The 14,790-nt window shown below is 49.6% G+C and overlaps 1 protein-coding gene across 1 annotated transcript in view; it reads right to left on the bottom strand.

The window, feature by feature from the left end:
* The window catches only part of COL5A1 (collagen type V alpha 1 chain), a 128,422-nt gene that overhangs the window by 50,425 nt on the left and 63,207 nt on the right, over positions 1 to 14,790 (bottom strand). Inside the window, exons 10-19 of the mRNA XM_084219900.1 lie at positions 11,872 to 11,913; positions 11,613 to 11,675; positions 8,515 to 8,589; positions 7,767 to 7,859; positions 4,792 to 4,848; positions 3,837 to 3,890; positions 3,191 to 3,244; positions 1,683 to 1,736; positions 585 to 638; positions 117 to 170 (exon numbers count right to left, since the gene is read on the bottom strand). Coding sequence (XP_084076026.1) covers positions 117 to 170; positions 585 to 638; positions 1,683 to 1,736; positions 3,191 to 3,244; positions 3,837 to 3,890; positions 4,792 to 4,848; positions 7,767 to 7,859; positions 8,515 to 8,589; positions 11,613 to 11,675; positions 11,872 to 11,913 — 600 coding nt within the window. The remainder of the gene's footprint in view (positions 1 to 116; positions 171 to 584; positions 639 to 1,682; positions 1,737 to 3,190; positions 3,245 to 3,836; positions 3,891 to 4,791; positions 4,849 to 7,766; positions 7,860 to 8,514; positions 8,590 to 11,612; positions 11,676 to 11,871; positions 11,914 to 14,790) is intronic.

The raw sequence follows: 14,790 nt of genomic DNA, 5'->3' as shown, positions 1-14,790 counted from the left end.
AACTCCCATCTCCCTGCCCTGCTTCCCTCCCAGGACTGGCAGCTCCTGCCTGATGCTGCATCTGCCTCTTGTTTCCAGGGCTTCCTTAGGAATTCCCAGTCCCCAGGCACACTTACCCTCTCCCCATCCTCTCCAGGAGCCCCTGGGGGGCCGTGGGGGCCTGGCTCACCCTGCAAAAAAAAGGCAGAAAATGCTTCAGAGAAGCTGCAAACACTCTGGCTCTGGCACTGGCACCCAGGGAGGGGAGGGACACCCAGCCTCCCAAAATAACCTTCCCCCATTCCCCCCCACCCCCATTTTTTAATTATAAATTGCAATTTCAAGCAATTTCCACCCCATCCAACAGCAGGTTTTGCCTCTTGATTTGGATTTTTAAGCCATTGCATTAAGGGAATTTTTTCCTCCCCGTGCCAAACTGGAGCAGCCCCAGAAGGATCCTGCAGAGGGATTTTGCAGCTCCTTGGGATGGCACTGAGACATCCCACAGGCTCCTTCACCCTCTCCTGTGCCTCATCCCAGTCCCTCCCAGCCTCCTCCTCCTCCTCTCAAGGCTCCATCCCAGCCAGAAGGGGAAGAACACTCACCCTGTTTCCCTTCTCACCAGGCAAACCAGCCAAGCCATCAAAGCCTCGGTCACCCTGAAAGCAAAACCAGCTTAAAGCACATTTTAAACCAGTTTAAAACACATTTTAAACCAGTTTAAAACCAATCAAAACACATTTCCAGCTGTATTTGAGTACCCTTCCTGTTTATTTCCTTTCTGTGTCAAGAGGGATGGGTTTTCTCCCTCAGCCTTCACCTTCCATCAGATCAGGGGTGATCTCAAATTTATGGATTAAAACAAGGGAAAAAAACCCCAAAAAACACCTCAAAGTCTGTAGTGGTTTTGGTTTGTTAATTTGAGATTTTGTTCATTTTGAGATTTTTTTTGGATGGTGTATTAATGAGTGTGGTGGGTTTTAGTGTTGGTCAATTATTTGTGTATTTATTTTTTGTTGTCAGGTGGGATTGGGAGAAAGGTAAAGTAGGTTTAAAAAGGTAGAAAGAAAAATTTATTAACAGTAACTAAAAGAGAGAGTAATAAAAATCAGGATAAAATTAAGGTAAAAGTTCTTATTATCTCACGTAAAAACTACCATGTTGTAATTTGGAGCTAAACTCTTCCCCCAGATGAAATGCTTTTCCATGTGGATTTCCAGCACAGCAGCTTATTTCCTGCTTGATAATTTTGGTAGATCACAGCAGAATGAAGGGATTTTGTCTCCAATAAAAAAATTATGGGGGGAATTAAATTTCTTCACCATGCCTCCGTTTCCTCACCTGGTTAAGAGGTGGATTTTTGGTGGTTCTACTCTAGAGGCTTTCCAGCCCCTTGTTCTGTTTGTTTTTTGTAATTGGGATTCTGAAGTATTTGTTCTACAACTGCAGCATATTTCATCCAGCAGTTAAAAAAAGTGGCATTAAAAAAAAAAAAAGCAGGAAAAGAAAAGTGAAAATTGCTATTCTGCCTTCCAGGAGAGTGTTCAACTCCCCTCTCTAAACCTCCATGCCTCCACAGGAGCCTCTGGACCAGCTCAGGACCTCCTCCAAGCAAGCTGGGCTCCTTCTCCACGGGTCCCTCAGCTCATTCCTGCTGAAGAGGAGGTGCAGATCCCCAAAATCCCATAAAAACCTGGCACTACCTTTGGTCCTGTCTGGCCTGGCATCCCCCGGGCGCCGTCACTGCCAGCTCGTCCCTGCAACAGAGAACACAAAGTCAGATCCCAAGGGCAAGGCAGGGCCTCAGCTGGGGCTGGGACAGGGTTTAGTTAAGCCAGAGAGAGGGTTTATTTAAGTCTTGGTGAGGGAACAATCCCTGCTCTGTGTTTGAAGGCACATCCTGGGGTCAATGAGAGGTGGGAGGTGAATGGCAGCGAAGCCACTTCCCTGCATGGGCCATGGGCGTTGGTTTAATGTGACAAAATGATCTCCCAGCACATCTGAAGAGATGCTAGTGAGGATGGCTGAAAACTGGAATGGGAGTTTCTGTTTTGCAGGAAGGCAGAAGTGGGTCACACACAAGGCTTGCTCGCTCCTTCCTCTGGCAAGTTGAGTGGTGGCGAGCCAGAGGGAAATAAAAATCCAAATTAGGGGTGGAAACAGAGCAGGATTTACACCTGATCCATCCTTGGACTGGATTCTGCCAGTAGTGGGGACTCCAAGCCAGTTGAAAGCATTTGTGCAGCTACAACCCCAACACCAGGGGTATCACTCTTTTATCCCCAGGATGAAAGAGTGGGATGTGCAGCTTTGAATTCCCCCCACACTGTTCAGATTTTACCTCCCATCCTTCTTTGTGTCCTCCCAGATTTGAACTCCCATCCTGGTTTCTGTCCTCCCAGTTTTCAATTCCCATCCTCATTTTCATCCTCCCGAATTTTAACTCTCCTCCTCATGTGTGTCCTCCAAGATTTCAACTCCCATTCTCATTCATTGCCCAGATTTTAACTCCCATTCTTATTTGTGTCCTCCCAAATTTTAACTCTCATCCTGATTTCTGTCTTCCAAACTTTAACTCTCCTCCTCATTTGTGTCCTCCCAAATTTCACCTCCCATCCTTCTCTCCTCCCAGATTTTAACTCCCATCCTTGTGCCCTCCCAGCTTTAGCTCCCACTCTGGTTTGTACCCTCCCAGATTTTCACTCCCATCCTGCTTTGTGTCCTCCCAAATTTCAACTCCCATTCTCATTTGTGTCCCAAATTTTAACTCCCATTCTTATTTGTCTCCTCCCCAATTTTAACTCTCATCCATGTTTCTGTCCTCCCAAATTTTAACTCCCATCCCTGTCAGATTTTAACTCTCATCCTGATTTCCATCCTCCCAGACTTTAACTCTCCTCCTCATTTGTGTCCTCCCAAATTTCACCTCCCATCCTTCTCTCCTCCAAGATTTCAACTCCTATCCTGTTGCCCTCCCAGATTTTAGCTCCCATCCTTGTGCCCTCCCAGCTTTAACTCCCAGCCTGGTCTGTACCCTCCCAGATTTTCACTCCCATCCTGGTTTGTGTCCTCCGGGGTGGCCAAGCTCAGCCTGGCCGCTGGCCGGCTCTTGTGCAACGCCCTGGGTGCGGAGGAATTGTTTGGCAGCAGGAGCAGCTCCCAGCTGCAATTGCAGCTCCTGCCTGCTCAGCACAGCTGCCAGCACACTCACCCTGCGGCCTGGCTTCCCTGCAGGGCCGGGAGGACCTTGGATGCCTCGTGGACCCTGCAAGGAATCGAGGAGAGAGGAAGAAATGTCAAGACCCAGTGATCAGTGCCCGCTTCAGGCACTGCTGGGCTCCCAGGGCCACCAGGGCTCCAAAATGCATCCCTGGAGCAGAGCCTGTGGTTCTAAACACACAGGGAAGGGTCAGGGCTGAGCATCTCCAGGCAGGAATTGGAGGTGTTTATCCATGGGGAAGCTTTGGCAAGCAGGTGGTGGAGGTGCATCCCGTAAATCACTTCCCTTGCCATCAGAAAATGGGAACTTTCCCTTAATGCAGGATTTAAGGCTTGGAAGAACAATATCTTGAGCATTAGCGAATTCTCCACACTTCAAATCATCTTTTATGTACAGGACTCCTCCATGGGTGTTTTTCCAGGAAGGGAGCTGCAGAGTTTTACACTGTTGGCTTCGAACCACGTCCAGAGCCTGCATTCAGACACTTGGAGGGACATTTCCATGCCAAAAACGTGTTCCCACAGCTTCCTGCTCCCAGCTGGCAGGGGGTGACTGAATCCCTGCTTCCCAACAGCCTCTCAGGCAGCACTGGCTGCTCCCCCCTCGTTTCTCCAGCTCCCCCCAGTTCCACACTCACCTGAGGTCCCATTTCTCCAGCTTCTCCCTTCAGTCCTCCACTGCCCGGCGGTCCCTTTGGACAGAGAAGAGAATTTATTATATTTTTGCTCAAGAGAGCCAGAGAAGAAGATTCCACGTTAAGGAAAAGCCATTCATGGATCCAGAGCCCACAAGGAGCTGGATCAGCTGGGTTGGCTCCATCCTCTCCATCTTCAGCCTCACCAATTCCATCACTCCCGGTTCCATCCTCACCAATTCCATTCTCACCAGCTCCATCCCCCCAGTTTCATCCTCACCAACTCCATCACTCCTCAGTTCCATCTCCCCGGTTCCATCTCTCCATTTTTATCCCCCAGTTCCATCACTCCCCATTTCCATCACTCCCCATTTCCATCATTCCCCATTTCCATCCCACCATTTCCATCTCCCCAATTCCATCTCCCCAATTCCATCACTCCCCAATTCCATCACTCCCCAATTCCATCACTCCCCAATTCCATCATTCCCCAATTCCATCACTCCCATTTCCATTCCCCATTTCCATCCCCCCATTTCCACCTCCCCATTTCCCTCCCCCCCATTGCCATCCCCCATTTCCATCCCCCAATTCCATCCCCACCATTTCCATCCCCCATTTCCATCCCCCAATTCCATCCCCACCATTTCCATCCCCCATTTCCATCCCCACCATTTCCATCCCCATTTCCATCCCCCCCCATTTCCATCTCCCCAATTCCATCACTCCCCACTTCCATCCCCATTTCCATCTCCCCATTTCCATCCCCATTTCCCTCCCCCATTTCCATCCCCCATTTCCATTCCCCCATTTCCATCCCCCCCCATTTCCATCCCCCCCATTTCCATCCCCCATTTCCATCCCCCATTTCCATCCCCATTTCCATCTCCCCATTTCCCTCCCCCATTTCCCTCCCCCATTTCCATCCCCATTTCCCTCCCCCATTCCCACCACTCACCATGGGGCCCGGCCGCCCCGTCAGGCCCATGGGTCCCGCTGGTCCCCTCAGTGCCAGCTGCAACAGAAGGACAAACAGGGCTCACCTTGTGACAAAGCCACCCCTGAGCCACCAGCCACAGCTCTCCCCACCCCCACAAACCCCTGGAGCAACCTCCCCATCCCCATGGAATTCCAGGTGCTGTCCCACCCACCACGGGCAGGCAGCTCCTCCTTGCCCAGATTTGCTGTGCCCCATCCCTGGAAGTGTCCAAGGCCAGGCTGGGACACCTGGAGCCCCCTGGGATCATGGAAAGTGTCCCTGCCCCTGGAAGTGCTTGGAATGAGATGGGCTTTAAGCTCCCTCCCATCCCAAACCATTCTGTAATTCCATGAAAGCCCTGGACTGTCCGTGAATCTGCTGAGAGGACATAAATATTTATGACCCCACTTCAGTTCAAGAGAAATTTTCTCTTTATTGTCCTGGTGGTTCAATTTTAGAGGAATTTTCCCCTCTTTTTCTTTGGTTAACATCCTCCAAACTGAGCTCCAATTCAGACTGAACACAGGGGGCTTTTAGCTCCATAATTAAGGAGTCGTGTTAACCATGCATCAACCCAGTAATTTCCACGGTGGGAAATGGAGCTGGGCCATGCTTTAAAACATCCCTCAGACAATTTGTTCCCTCGTGACAATCCAACACTTCCAAAGAGTTGTAATTATCTGTGTACTCCAGTAATTAAAATCTACCCAGTGACTGAGCTTGGAAAGGCAGAAATATTGCACAAATGCTGGGTGCTGTGGCATCTTTTTACAACACCCCATTAAAAGGGAGATGCTGTGAACCACTGCTGGCTGCAACAACATTCAGTGCCTAATGAAAGCCAAATTTTAAGGGGATAAATCAACCTAATAATGCAATTAACAGCAGTGATAATGAGAAAAACAAACCCAAAATAGGAAAAGGTTATGCTTGCTGCAGGACCCTGTTTTCCAGTCCTGTCATATCCTGTAGTTCCTTACAAAAAATGACATTTATTTCCCTTTCTGCATCATGGTTTTCAGACAAAATGTTGAAGTTCATGAAAAAATTGATTTTTGTTCTTTCTAGAAATATTCAACTTTTCATCCACAGTCCAAAAGTTACCCAGGATTTATTTGGGTTTTAAATATTTTTTCCCCAAACATGAAAATTTAAATAAAAAGGGACTTTGAATGAGGGGAGGGAGGTTATTTATCTTTTGGTAAACCACAATTTTCAGCAGGGAGAAGAAAAAAAAAAAAGAACAAAAGCAGAGAGCTGGAGAAAGCAGATGCTGCTCATGAAACCTTTATCAGGTCAAACCCTCTATTTCCCAGGAAGGTAAAATGCTGATGGAAAAACATTGGGCAGGCTGGAAATTAAGACTGACAAGGTAACACCAGGAACATAATCCAGGATATTATTGGCAGCACAAGGTTAATGGACAGGAAAATGCAGTGGCTGGGAGGATCAGGACTCTGCCTGACTCTGTAAAAAATCCAACTCCTTTGGAAAAGGATGGAAAGCAGAAAATTCCCATTTAAGGCAAACACCTCGTTAAAAACCCACCAGGGACAGGTGCCATCCATGGGGGAGATCCCAATGGATTTTATCCCATTTAAAGGTGAAATAAATTGAGTTTTCAGCTTATTTTATCCCCCCAAAAAATACATGTTTAAATCTGCAGACAGCTCAGAGTGACAAGGCAGCTCCAGCCACACATCCCAGCTGCAGCCAGATGTGGGCTCTGCAGCTGTCCCTAAATAAAACAGCCCCAAAGCTGTGTCCCTTTGGGAACTGCCCCCCTAAAAAGCGTTCTCCTTCATGGCAGGGGTGTGTTTGCGGCAGAATTGGGTCCCTTTGGGGCAAACAGAGCAGTCTGGGAGCTGTGGGGCTCCCCCAGCTCCTTCTGCATCTCTGGATTTTAATGTCAGCACTCAGGAAAGCTCCCACAAGCAGCCAGGGGAGGACAATTTCAGAGCTCCACTGGCTAAAAATGAAGTTTTATTTTGAAGAGATGAGTGCAAAGCCTTTCCCACTGAGGTGTCCATCCAGGCAGGGAGCAGGAGCTGTGCTGGGAATGTGCCAATCTTGTTTCACCAGCGAGCCAGGGATGATTTGGACATCAATCAATAAGGCCATCCGAGGGAAGAGATGTTCCAGGGATGGTCACCATGTATTCCCAAATAAATACATGAAATTACAAATCTGCCTGTTGAGATTCTGGGAGCAGCTTCTATCTGTGACACAGGTTTCATTGGTAGGATTTACTGGGGGGAAAACCATGCAAAAATAAGAAAATGCTTTGAGCACAGCTGCTCATAGGGACCCTCAAAACACAAATATACCAAAGCCAGCAGGTCTGCAGGAAATTAAAGCCAGTTTCCATCAGCTGGTTGTTAATAAAACCCCAAACCATGAAGGTGCAACCCCGTGGCAGGTGAGAGGTTCCACCAGCAACACTGGGGATGCTGAGGATTTTTTGGAGGTTGAGGAGTTTGTCCAAGACAATGGCCACATTCAGCCAGTGCACAACCCAGCCTGCTGGTGATAATGGACAGAAATGGGGACGGTGTATCCTTGAGAAAGACACAAGAAGAAGAGGCATCAAGAGTCAGCAAATTTGTCAGCAAGTTTGAGAAAAAAGAGAAGCAATGGGTGGGCCAGATGACCACAGCAAGACACATGAGGAATTAGAAGATCCCATCAGCATTCTATTTTAGATATGGGAACAGCTAGGATTAACCAATCATGTATTAGCTAGAGGCACGTGGAAAGTAGAAACTTATTGTAAATAAAGTCTTTTTAAGGATGATAAATTTGGTTTCACTGGATCCCATGGATGATGGTGTGCCATTCCCGATCCTGCCACCCCACAGGGGACGAGCGTGGTCACAGAGGTGTGGGAGGTTCATCCTGCTGTGGCAGGCAGCTGCTGGGAGCCGTGGCAGGCACTCCCAGCTGGCAGCACTCACCCTGGCCTGCTGCAGGATGGCCTGGGCTTGTGCCTCCTGGGCTGACACCATGGGTCCCTTGGAGCCGGCGTCGCCTCCGCCGCTGAAGCGGAACTGGTGGGGACAAGGTGGACAGACCAGGTCACAGCTCTGTCCCTGCAGCCTCCCAGCCTGAGCCTGAGCTGCTCTGTTCAGCAGGACTGCCCTGAGTCCATCCCAGCCCTCCCATCCCATCCCAACTCATCCCAACTCATCCCAACCCATCCCAACCCATCCCAACCCATCCCATCCCATCCCATCCCATCCCACCCCATCCCATCCCATCCCATCCCATCCCTTCCCATCCCTTCCCATCCCAACTCATCCCATCCCATCCCATCTCATCCCATCCCAACCCACCCCATCCCATCCCACCCCATCCCATCCCACCCCACCCCAGTTACCCCTGGGCTTGTCCCATGCAGAGCCAGGAGCTGGACTCAATAATGCTGTTGGGTCCCTTTCCCCTTGGGATATTCCATGATTTTTATCATCATCGATCACTTCTGGAAATTTTAACCTGTCTGTGCTTTTGACTAATGAAGGAGCTCCAGTGCTTTGCAAAAAGTCAATTTATAATGGGAACCATCCAGATCCATCTTTTCCCTCAAGGAAAACGTGTCCTTGGGGTAAAGGAGATGGGGGATTTCTGCAGGAAGGGGCCTTAAACAGCAGCAAAACCAAGAAATCTGGCTGATTTTAATCCCATTTTAGTTCTGTTTGTGCTCACAGGCAGCATAAGCATTGTCCCTGGTGGTCCTGGCAATCCATCTGCTCCTGGGAGACCTGGGCGTCCAGGGGGGCCCTGAAAGAGGAAGAAATTAAAACAAACTTCTAAAATACCATTTTGGTTCTGTCCATACACTAACAACTGTGGTTATGTCGTGATATTGTCATGACAGGGCTTGAGTTGCTGGGAATCCCAATTTTTCTTCAATTTTCTTAATTCCCTCCTGTTCCATCCTGCCCCTGCTATTTCCAGGGTCTGCCTCCTGCAGTTTTGGAGGAATGCAAGTCCCTGCCATGCTCTAAGATAGGAGGATCAATGTTTAGAGTTGGATCTGTTAAAAGCTATTAAAAAAAAACCAAAACAGATGAAACTTCCTAACTGAGTGAGAGAGAAATGGAGGGAGACAAATTCATTCCTGCATGTGTTCAATCAGCCGAGTAATTTTATTTTTCTCTCTTCTTTTTTTTATTTTTATTTTTATTTTTATTATTTTAGTCCTTTGAGGCAGGCTGGACATCCCCAGTTTGCTCAGCCTGGCCCACACCAGAGCCCTCAGCCCCACTGAGATCCCGTCCCAGACCCATCTGTTGGAGCAGAAATGGCACAAATCATTTAGGCCAGGCTTGTTTTGTATGATAAACCTTCTTTTCTCTCCCTCTCCTCCTATAACTCCAGCCCTGCCTGTGATGGAGCAGGGCTGAGCTTGTTTATCTCTCCTGACAAGCGTTGATGCAGAGCTTTTATCCATAAATGCCTCTTTTTGTTTCAGGCTGGGTGTGGGAGGTCTTTTTCCTGGTGGAATGGACCAGCAGAGGGTGGGGGGGTGGGCAATGAAACGCAGGAAAATCAAACCCATAAAGCACTTTGGAAATTTAAATTCATGAATGCCTGGAAGAAATGCAGCCTGCCAGGGTCTGGGTGTAAATCTGTGTGGCTCTCCTCATGGAAATGGGGATTTGCTGATATACAGCAGCCAGGGATGGATGGGGACTTCAACTTGCTTTTTTTTTTTTTTTTTGCAGTGCTCTGAAATGCAAACCCTGGGGTAACACTGCCATGGAAGGGTTAAACCTGGGGGTGTCTGTGTGGGACCAGCAGCCCACGGTGCTGAGCCTCAGCATTCACCAAGTGTCTCTCTCTCCCTGGTTGTTTTCCAGCCCTGGTCAGAAAATGACAGAGAGGAGGTCAGAAAATGACATCAGAGGAGGTGCTTCTCGCAGTTTTGAGGGGCTCCTGGTTAAGGGAGCAGCTGGGAAAAGCAGCACCCTGACAGCACTCAGAGGCCAAATCAGGATTTTTAGGGATCCTTTTTAGGGATCCTGTTGCACTTCTGAGGGGCAGAACTGTGCCCAGGGGAGTAATTCCCTTGGGAGTCCATGACTGATGGGTTTGGAAGGTGAGGATATTTTGTGATGAGCCTTCCCCCAAGCTGTGCTCCCCCCAGAGCACCCAGACACCCAAATTTCCAAACAAGCACGGGGTGGCTGAGGGAGCTGCAGTTTGCTCTGATGCTGCAGCTCACCCCCTTCCAAACAACACATTTTCCCACTTCCTTCCTCCCAGCCTGGAGCCCCCATGGAACAGCTCTCTGCTCCCCTCAGTGCCATATTTCCTTCTTCCCACTGCTCCAGGAAAGCTGCCTAAGTCATCCCAAAGCATCCTGAGCCCTCTGGAACCTCCCACACCCAGGCTGCTCCTCAGCTCTGCTGCTGACACAAACTCCTCTGTGCCTCCTGATCATGGGAGAAGCTTTAAATAAATAAAGCTCTCTCTTTTCTTTTTTTTTTTTTACAATGAATAAACCAGAGCTAAGTGAGTGTTGGCCAATATTAACAGAGCTGACTATTGTTGGGCTGTTAATTCATTGCACCTGCCTGAGAGCAGATAAAAAATATCTCTTTATCAGATGCAGGCAGAGGGAATGTTCCTCACTGTACCCAGGGAAGGGTGATGTAAATTCATGAGCTACACTCTCAGGGTTAATAATAAACAAATTAAAAGAGGAGCTGCTCTAATTGAAAAGGAGGGTTTAATACAGCTGCAGCTCCTGTGTGAGTTCATTGCTTCTCTCTGCACCCTGTGCTGGGTTACACTCTGTTCTGGACACTGGTGCAGCCTGGGCTAGAATGCAAATTATTCCTCTCACTGGGGACACTGTGGCTGCTGCTGCTGCTGCTGCTTGGCTCTGCAGGGCTGTGCCAGAGGAGCTGGACCAGCAAATATCTGCATCTGCCTGGACAGATGACAGGAGGAGTGTCCCCTGTCCCCAGGGCCAGCATCCAGCCTGCCAGGAATGCAGGAGGAGAAGGGAGAGCTGGGCACCACAGGATGGGGACAAGCAAGGCAGGGATGAGGCCACAGGGAAAAACAGCACCCTGGAAATATTGAAAAGCCAAATAAGGATTTTTAGGGTTCACCCTGGACCGCTGAGAGATGCAAACCAAGAAAAGGATGAAGCCACAGGGAAAAACAGCACCCTGGAAATATTCAGAAAGCCAAATAAGGATTTTTAGGGCTCTCCCTGGACCGCTGAGAGATGCAAACCATGCCCAGCTCACCCCCTCTCTGTGAGTCCAGGCTGCAGAGCTCCCTGTGTGGGCAGCAGTGCAGTGCCACAAGGGTTAAGCCAGGCCTAGGAGCCCCCAGGGCTGAGCCTGGATTGACTCTGTGAGCTGGCAGGCAGAGATCGATGGAGCTCAGGCAGGGCCCCTCGTCCTCAGTCATGTCCCAGGCACCAGAAATGGGATTTCTGCTGCAGCAGGAAACACAGCAGCAGTGCAGGGCAGGGCAGGGTCCTCCCAGCACTGCTCCAGGGGAAAAGGGAGAGTGCAGCAGCCACAGGGCTCCAGCCAAGCCCCAGGGACCAGGGAGGCAACAAAGAACCTGACCTAAAGCAAAGGCAGTGCCCAGGCTGGAAGAACCTGTATCCCACCGTGAGCTCCTCTGGGAGCTGCTCTCACAGCATGAACAGGATTTGAACAGGATTTGAACAGGATTTGAACAGGATTTGAAGGATCCAGGGATACCCCACAGCCCCACTCTGCCCACACCAACCCACCCAAAATTCCAGCAAAGAGGAGAAAGCCGCGGGCACTCACCCTCTCCCCTGGGTCACCCATCAAACCCACGGGTCCTGTTGGTCCTGGAGGTCCTGGAAGGCCCTGGCAGAGAAAAGGGGGGGGGAAAAAACCTGAGCCACGAAAGAAAATGTGGTATTATTTGTAGCAGATTTCTACAGGCGGGGGGAAAGCTCTCTGTTTATTTTTGCACCAGAAAATCCACCCCAAAGCTCTCTCTGTGCGCGTTGTGGGAGCAACAGAGCCCAGGGACAGCATCCCCACCCCAAATGCCACTTACTGCTGGGCCTTCAGGACCAGGGGGGCCTTCCACCAGCATTCCCTGAGCAAGAGAAAGGAAAAAAAGGGATTAGACACATCCTCAAAGTCATTTTGTCCACAGGGAAATGCCCAGGGCTTGAGCTGCTCTTAAATATTTCAGCTCTTGCTGCTGCATGGGGATATCCCAGAGCTGGAGGGTCTGCACACCCTCTGCATGACATCTCCCAGAGGTGCAGAGGATCATGGAAAAGCCCAATAATCTGTATTTAAATCCCACAGGCCAGCCCTTACTCCCAGCATCAGCCCCAGCATGGCATCACCTTCCCCAGCATCACCTTCCCCTTCTCCCTTTGCTCAGAGCCAGGGAAAAAACAAATCCTGGACTTTGTCCAGCCCTGAGGGTGCTGGAGCTTGAGGAAAAAAGCTGTTCCTAGCCCTAAAGAGCTTAACAAGAAGTTAGCAATCGAGTTGCAAGGTGGTTTTTAAGTGATTTTTTCCAGCAGACTGCACGCTGTGATTTCTTCTGTGAACGTAGGAAATCACTGTGTGGGAAAAATTCTGGGATATTGTTACTCCAACCTCTTCAATCTAAATATTTTGTCATCACTTTAGAGCAGATCTATCATGCACTCAGGAAAATTAAGGTTTGGGGTTTTTTTTCCCCATCATGAGTATATAAAAGGCAGGAAAGAAACTCCTAATCCACCTGAAAATGCTTTCCAGAAGGCATCAGGGGAATGGTTTGGGAAGAGCTCTGTCTCTTTTATCTCTGAGACAAAGCAGCTCAGGTGGAGCCAGCAATTCCCAGCTCACCTGTGGCAAACAGGGACATTTTTCCTAAGGGATGAAATCCTGTAAAAATCTGTGGATGAGCAGCAGGAGCTGCTTTGGGGTCACCCTAAACTGTTCTCAGGCTCTGGTGCCAAACGCCTCAGCTGACCCCACTCCAGCCGAGCTGAACGAATCTGAAATGTCTGCAGGAAAATCCAGGCATTCCTGCCCCAAAAACCACACTCCCAAAGCCCAGAGCAGCAAAAAATAACCTCAAGCACTCTGCCATGACCCAGCCCTGCTTCCAGCAGGGGTTCTGCACCAAAAAATGCGTGGCCAGCTCTGTTCTCTGCCTTTCCTGGTGTCCACACTCGTTACCAAGCTCAGAGAAGAGCTGGCTCCCACTGCAGCTGGATGTGAGAGGGGGAATTTGCTGCTGCCTCCACAGAAGAGGCTCTGCAGCTCCTCACCAGGGAGGAATTCAGGTCATGGTCGTGTCCCTTGCAGCTTCAGCCGTGGAAATATTTCACTGGGTGGGAATTAGGGGTGAGTTCACACGCCTGTCCCCCAGCCTGCAGGGAAACCCCAGAGAGCCCAGCACATGGACACCCCAAAAGGATGGATTTTGGATGGATCTTCTTGAGATCTCAGCACGTGGACACCCCAAAGGGATGGATTTTGGATGGATCTTCTTGAGATCCCAGCATACAGACACTTCAAAATGATGGATTTTGGATGGATCTTCTTGAGATCCCAGCACATGGACACTCCAAAGGGATGGATTTTGGATGGATCTTCTTGAAATTCCAGCACATGGACACAACAAAATGATGGATTTTGGATGGATCTTCTTGAGATCTCAGCACATGGACACCCCAAAATGATGGATTTTGGATGGATCTTCTTGAGATCCCAGCACATGGCCACCCCAAAAGGATGGATTTTGGATGGATCTTCTTGAGGTCCCAGCACATGGACATCCCAAAATCCCTCCCAGCATACAGACACTTCAAAATGATGGATTTTGGATGGATCTTCTTGAAATCCCAGCATATGAACAACCCCAAATCCATCCTCCTTGAGGTCTCAGCATATGGACACCCCAAAACCCATCCTTGTTGAGCTCCCAGCACATGGACACCCCCAAATCCATCCTTTTTGGGACCAGTGGTGGCACATTCTGGTGTGACAGGTTCTAAACCAGAAATGGATTAGAGTGCAGAGATTCCCAGCCCACACAGGAGGTTTTTGGGGCGCTGCTGTGAGCACACACAGCACCAAGGCTCTGCTCCCCAGGACGCTCCTCCCCAGGGGAAGGGTCAGGGATAACTGGCCCATTTGGGATGCAAACATCCTTGGCATCTTCCCATATTTATCTGCTGGTTTATGTTGAGCTGGGGCCTTGGGGACATCTGGAGATTCTCCTTGGCAGGAAACCTCCTGTGTTTCCATGGATGTTCATCAATGGGAGCCATGGGAACGTGGCAGGGTTTTAGGGACAGCACCAGTGGGGTGATCCCATTGAGGGGGGCAAGCCAACCGTGGATTTGGGATTGTCCCAGGGGAAAACAGGGCAAGAATTCCACTTCAGACATCAGCCACAAGTGAAGCCAACATCCCAACACCAGTCCAAAATCCTGCTGCAATTTAGAGGTGCTGAGCAAGCCCTCCCTAAAGGGGAGCACCGGGGTCCCCCCAAAAGGACAGAGGGCCCTGAGGAGGTGCCAGCAGCCTGGTGACCCCACAGCTGGGATATTTGGGATCCCTGCATCCCTCCTCTCCATCCCTCCTGCCCCTGCCCTGCCCCGCTGCCTCCAGCAAGTGTCAGCACAGAGCAAGGATTGAAGGACAGCTGGGTTTGAAAGGGAAGGAGTAGAAATCCACCAGAATCCAACTTTGTGCTTGAGTTTTATTTCCCTTCTCCTGCAGCTCCCATCAAAAACTGGAGAAAGAAAAAAAAAAGAGCTAAAGAGCGCAGCAAATCCGAATTTCCCTGCTCAAGAGGAGCTGCACGGAGAGGGACAAGGCAGCATTTGGTCTTGTTTACTTTCTGGCAAAAGCCATCCATGCTCCAGTGTTTTGAAATAGCAAAGGCGGCCAAATTCTTTCTGGATGATTAAACTTAACTATTTTGTTCGCTTTGTAGCTTTTCAGGCTGGGTTTCTGC

This window comes from Fringilla coelebs (assembly GCF_963513975.1).
Source record: "Fringilla coelebs genome assembly, chromosome: 21".
Classification (NCBI taxonomy): Eukaryota; Metazoa; Chordata; class Aves; order Passeriformes; family Fringillidae; genus Fringilla; species Fringilla coelebs.
This window is presented reverse-complemented; position numbering and strand designations above follow the sequence as displayed.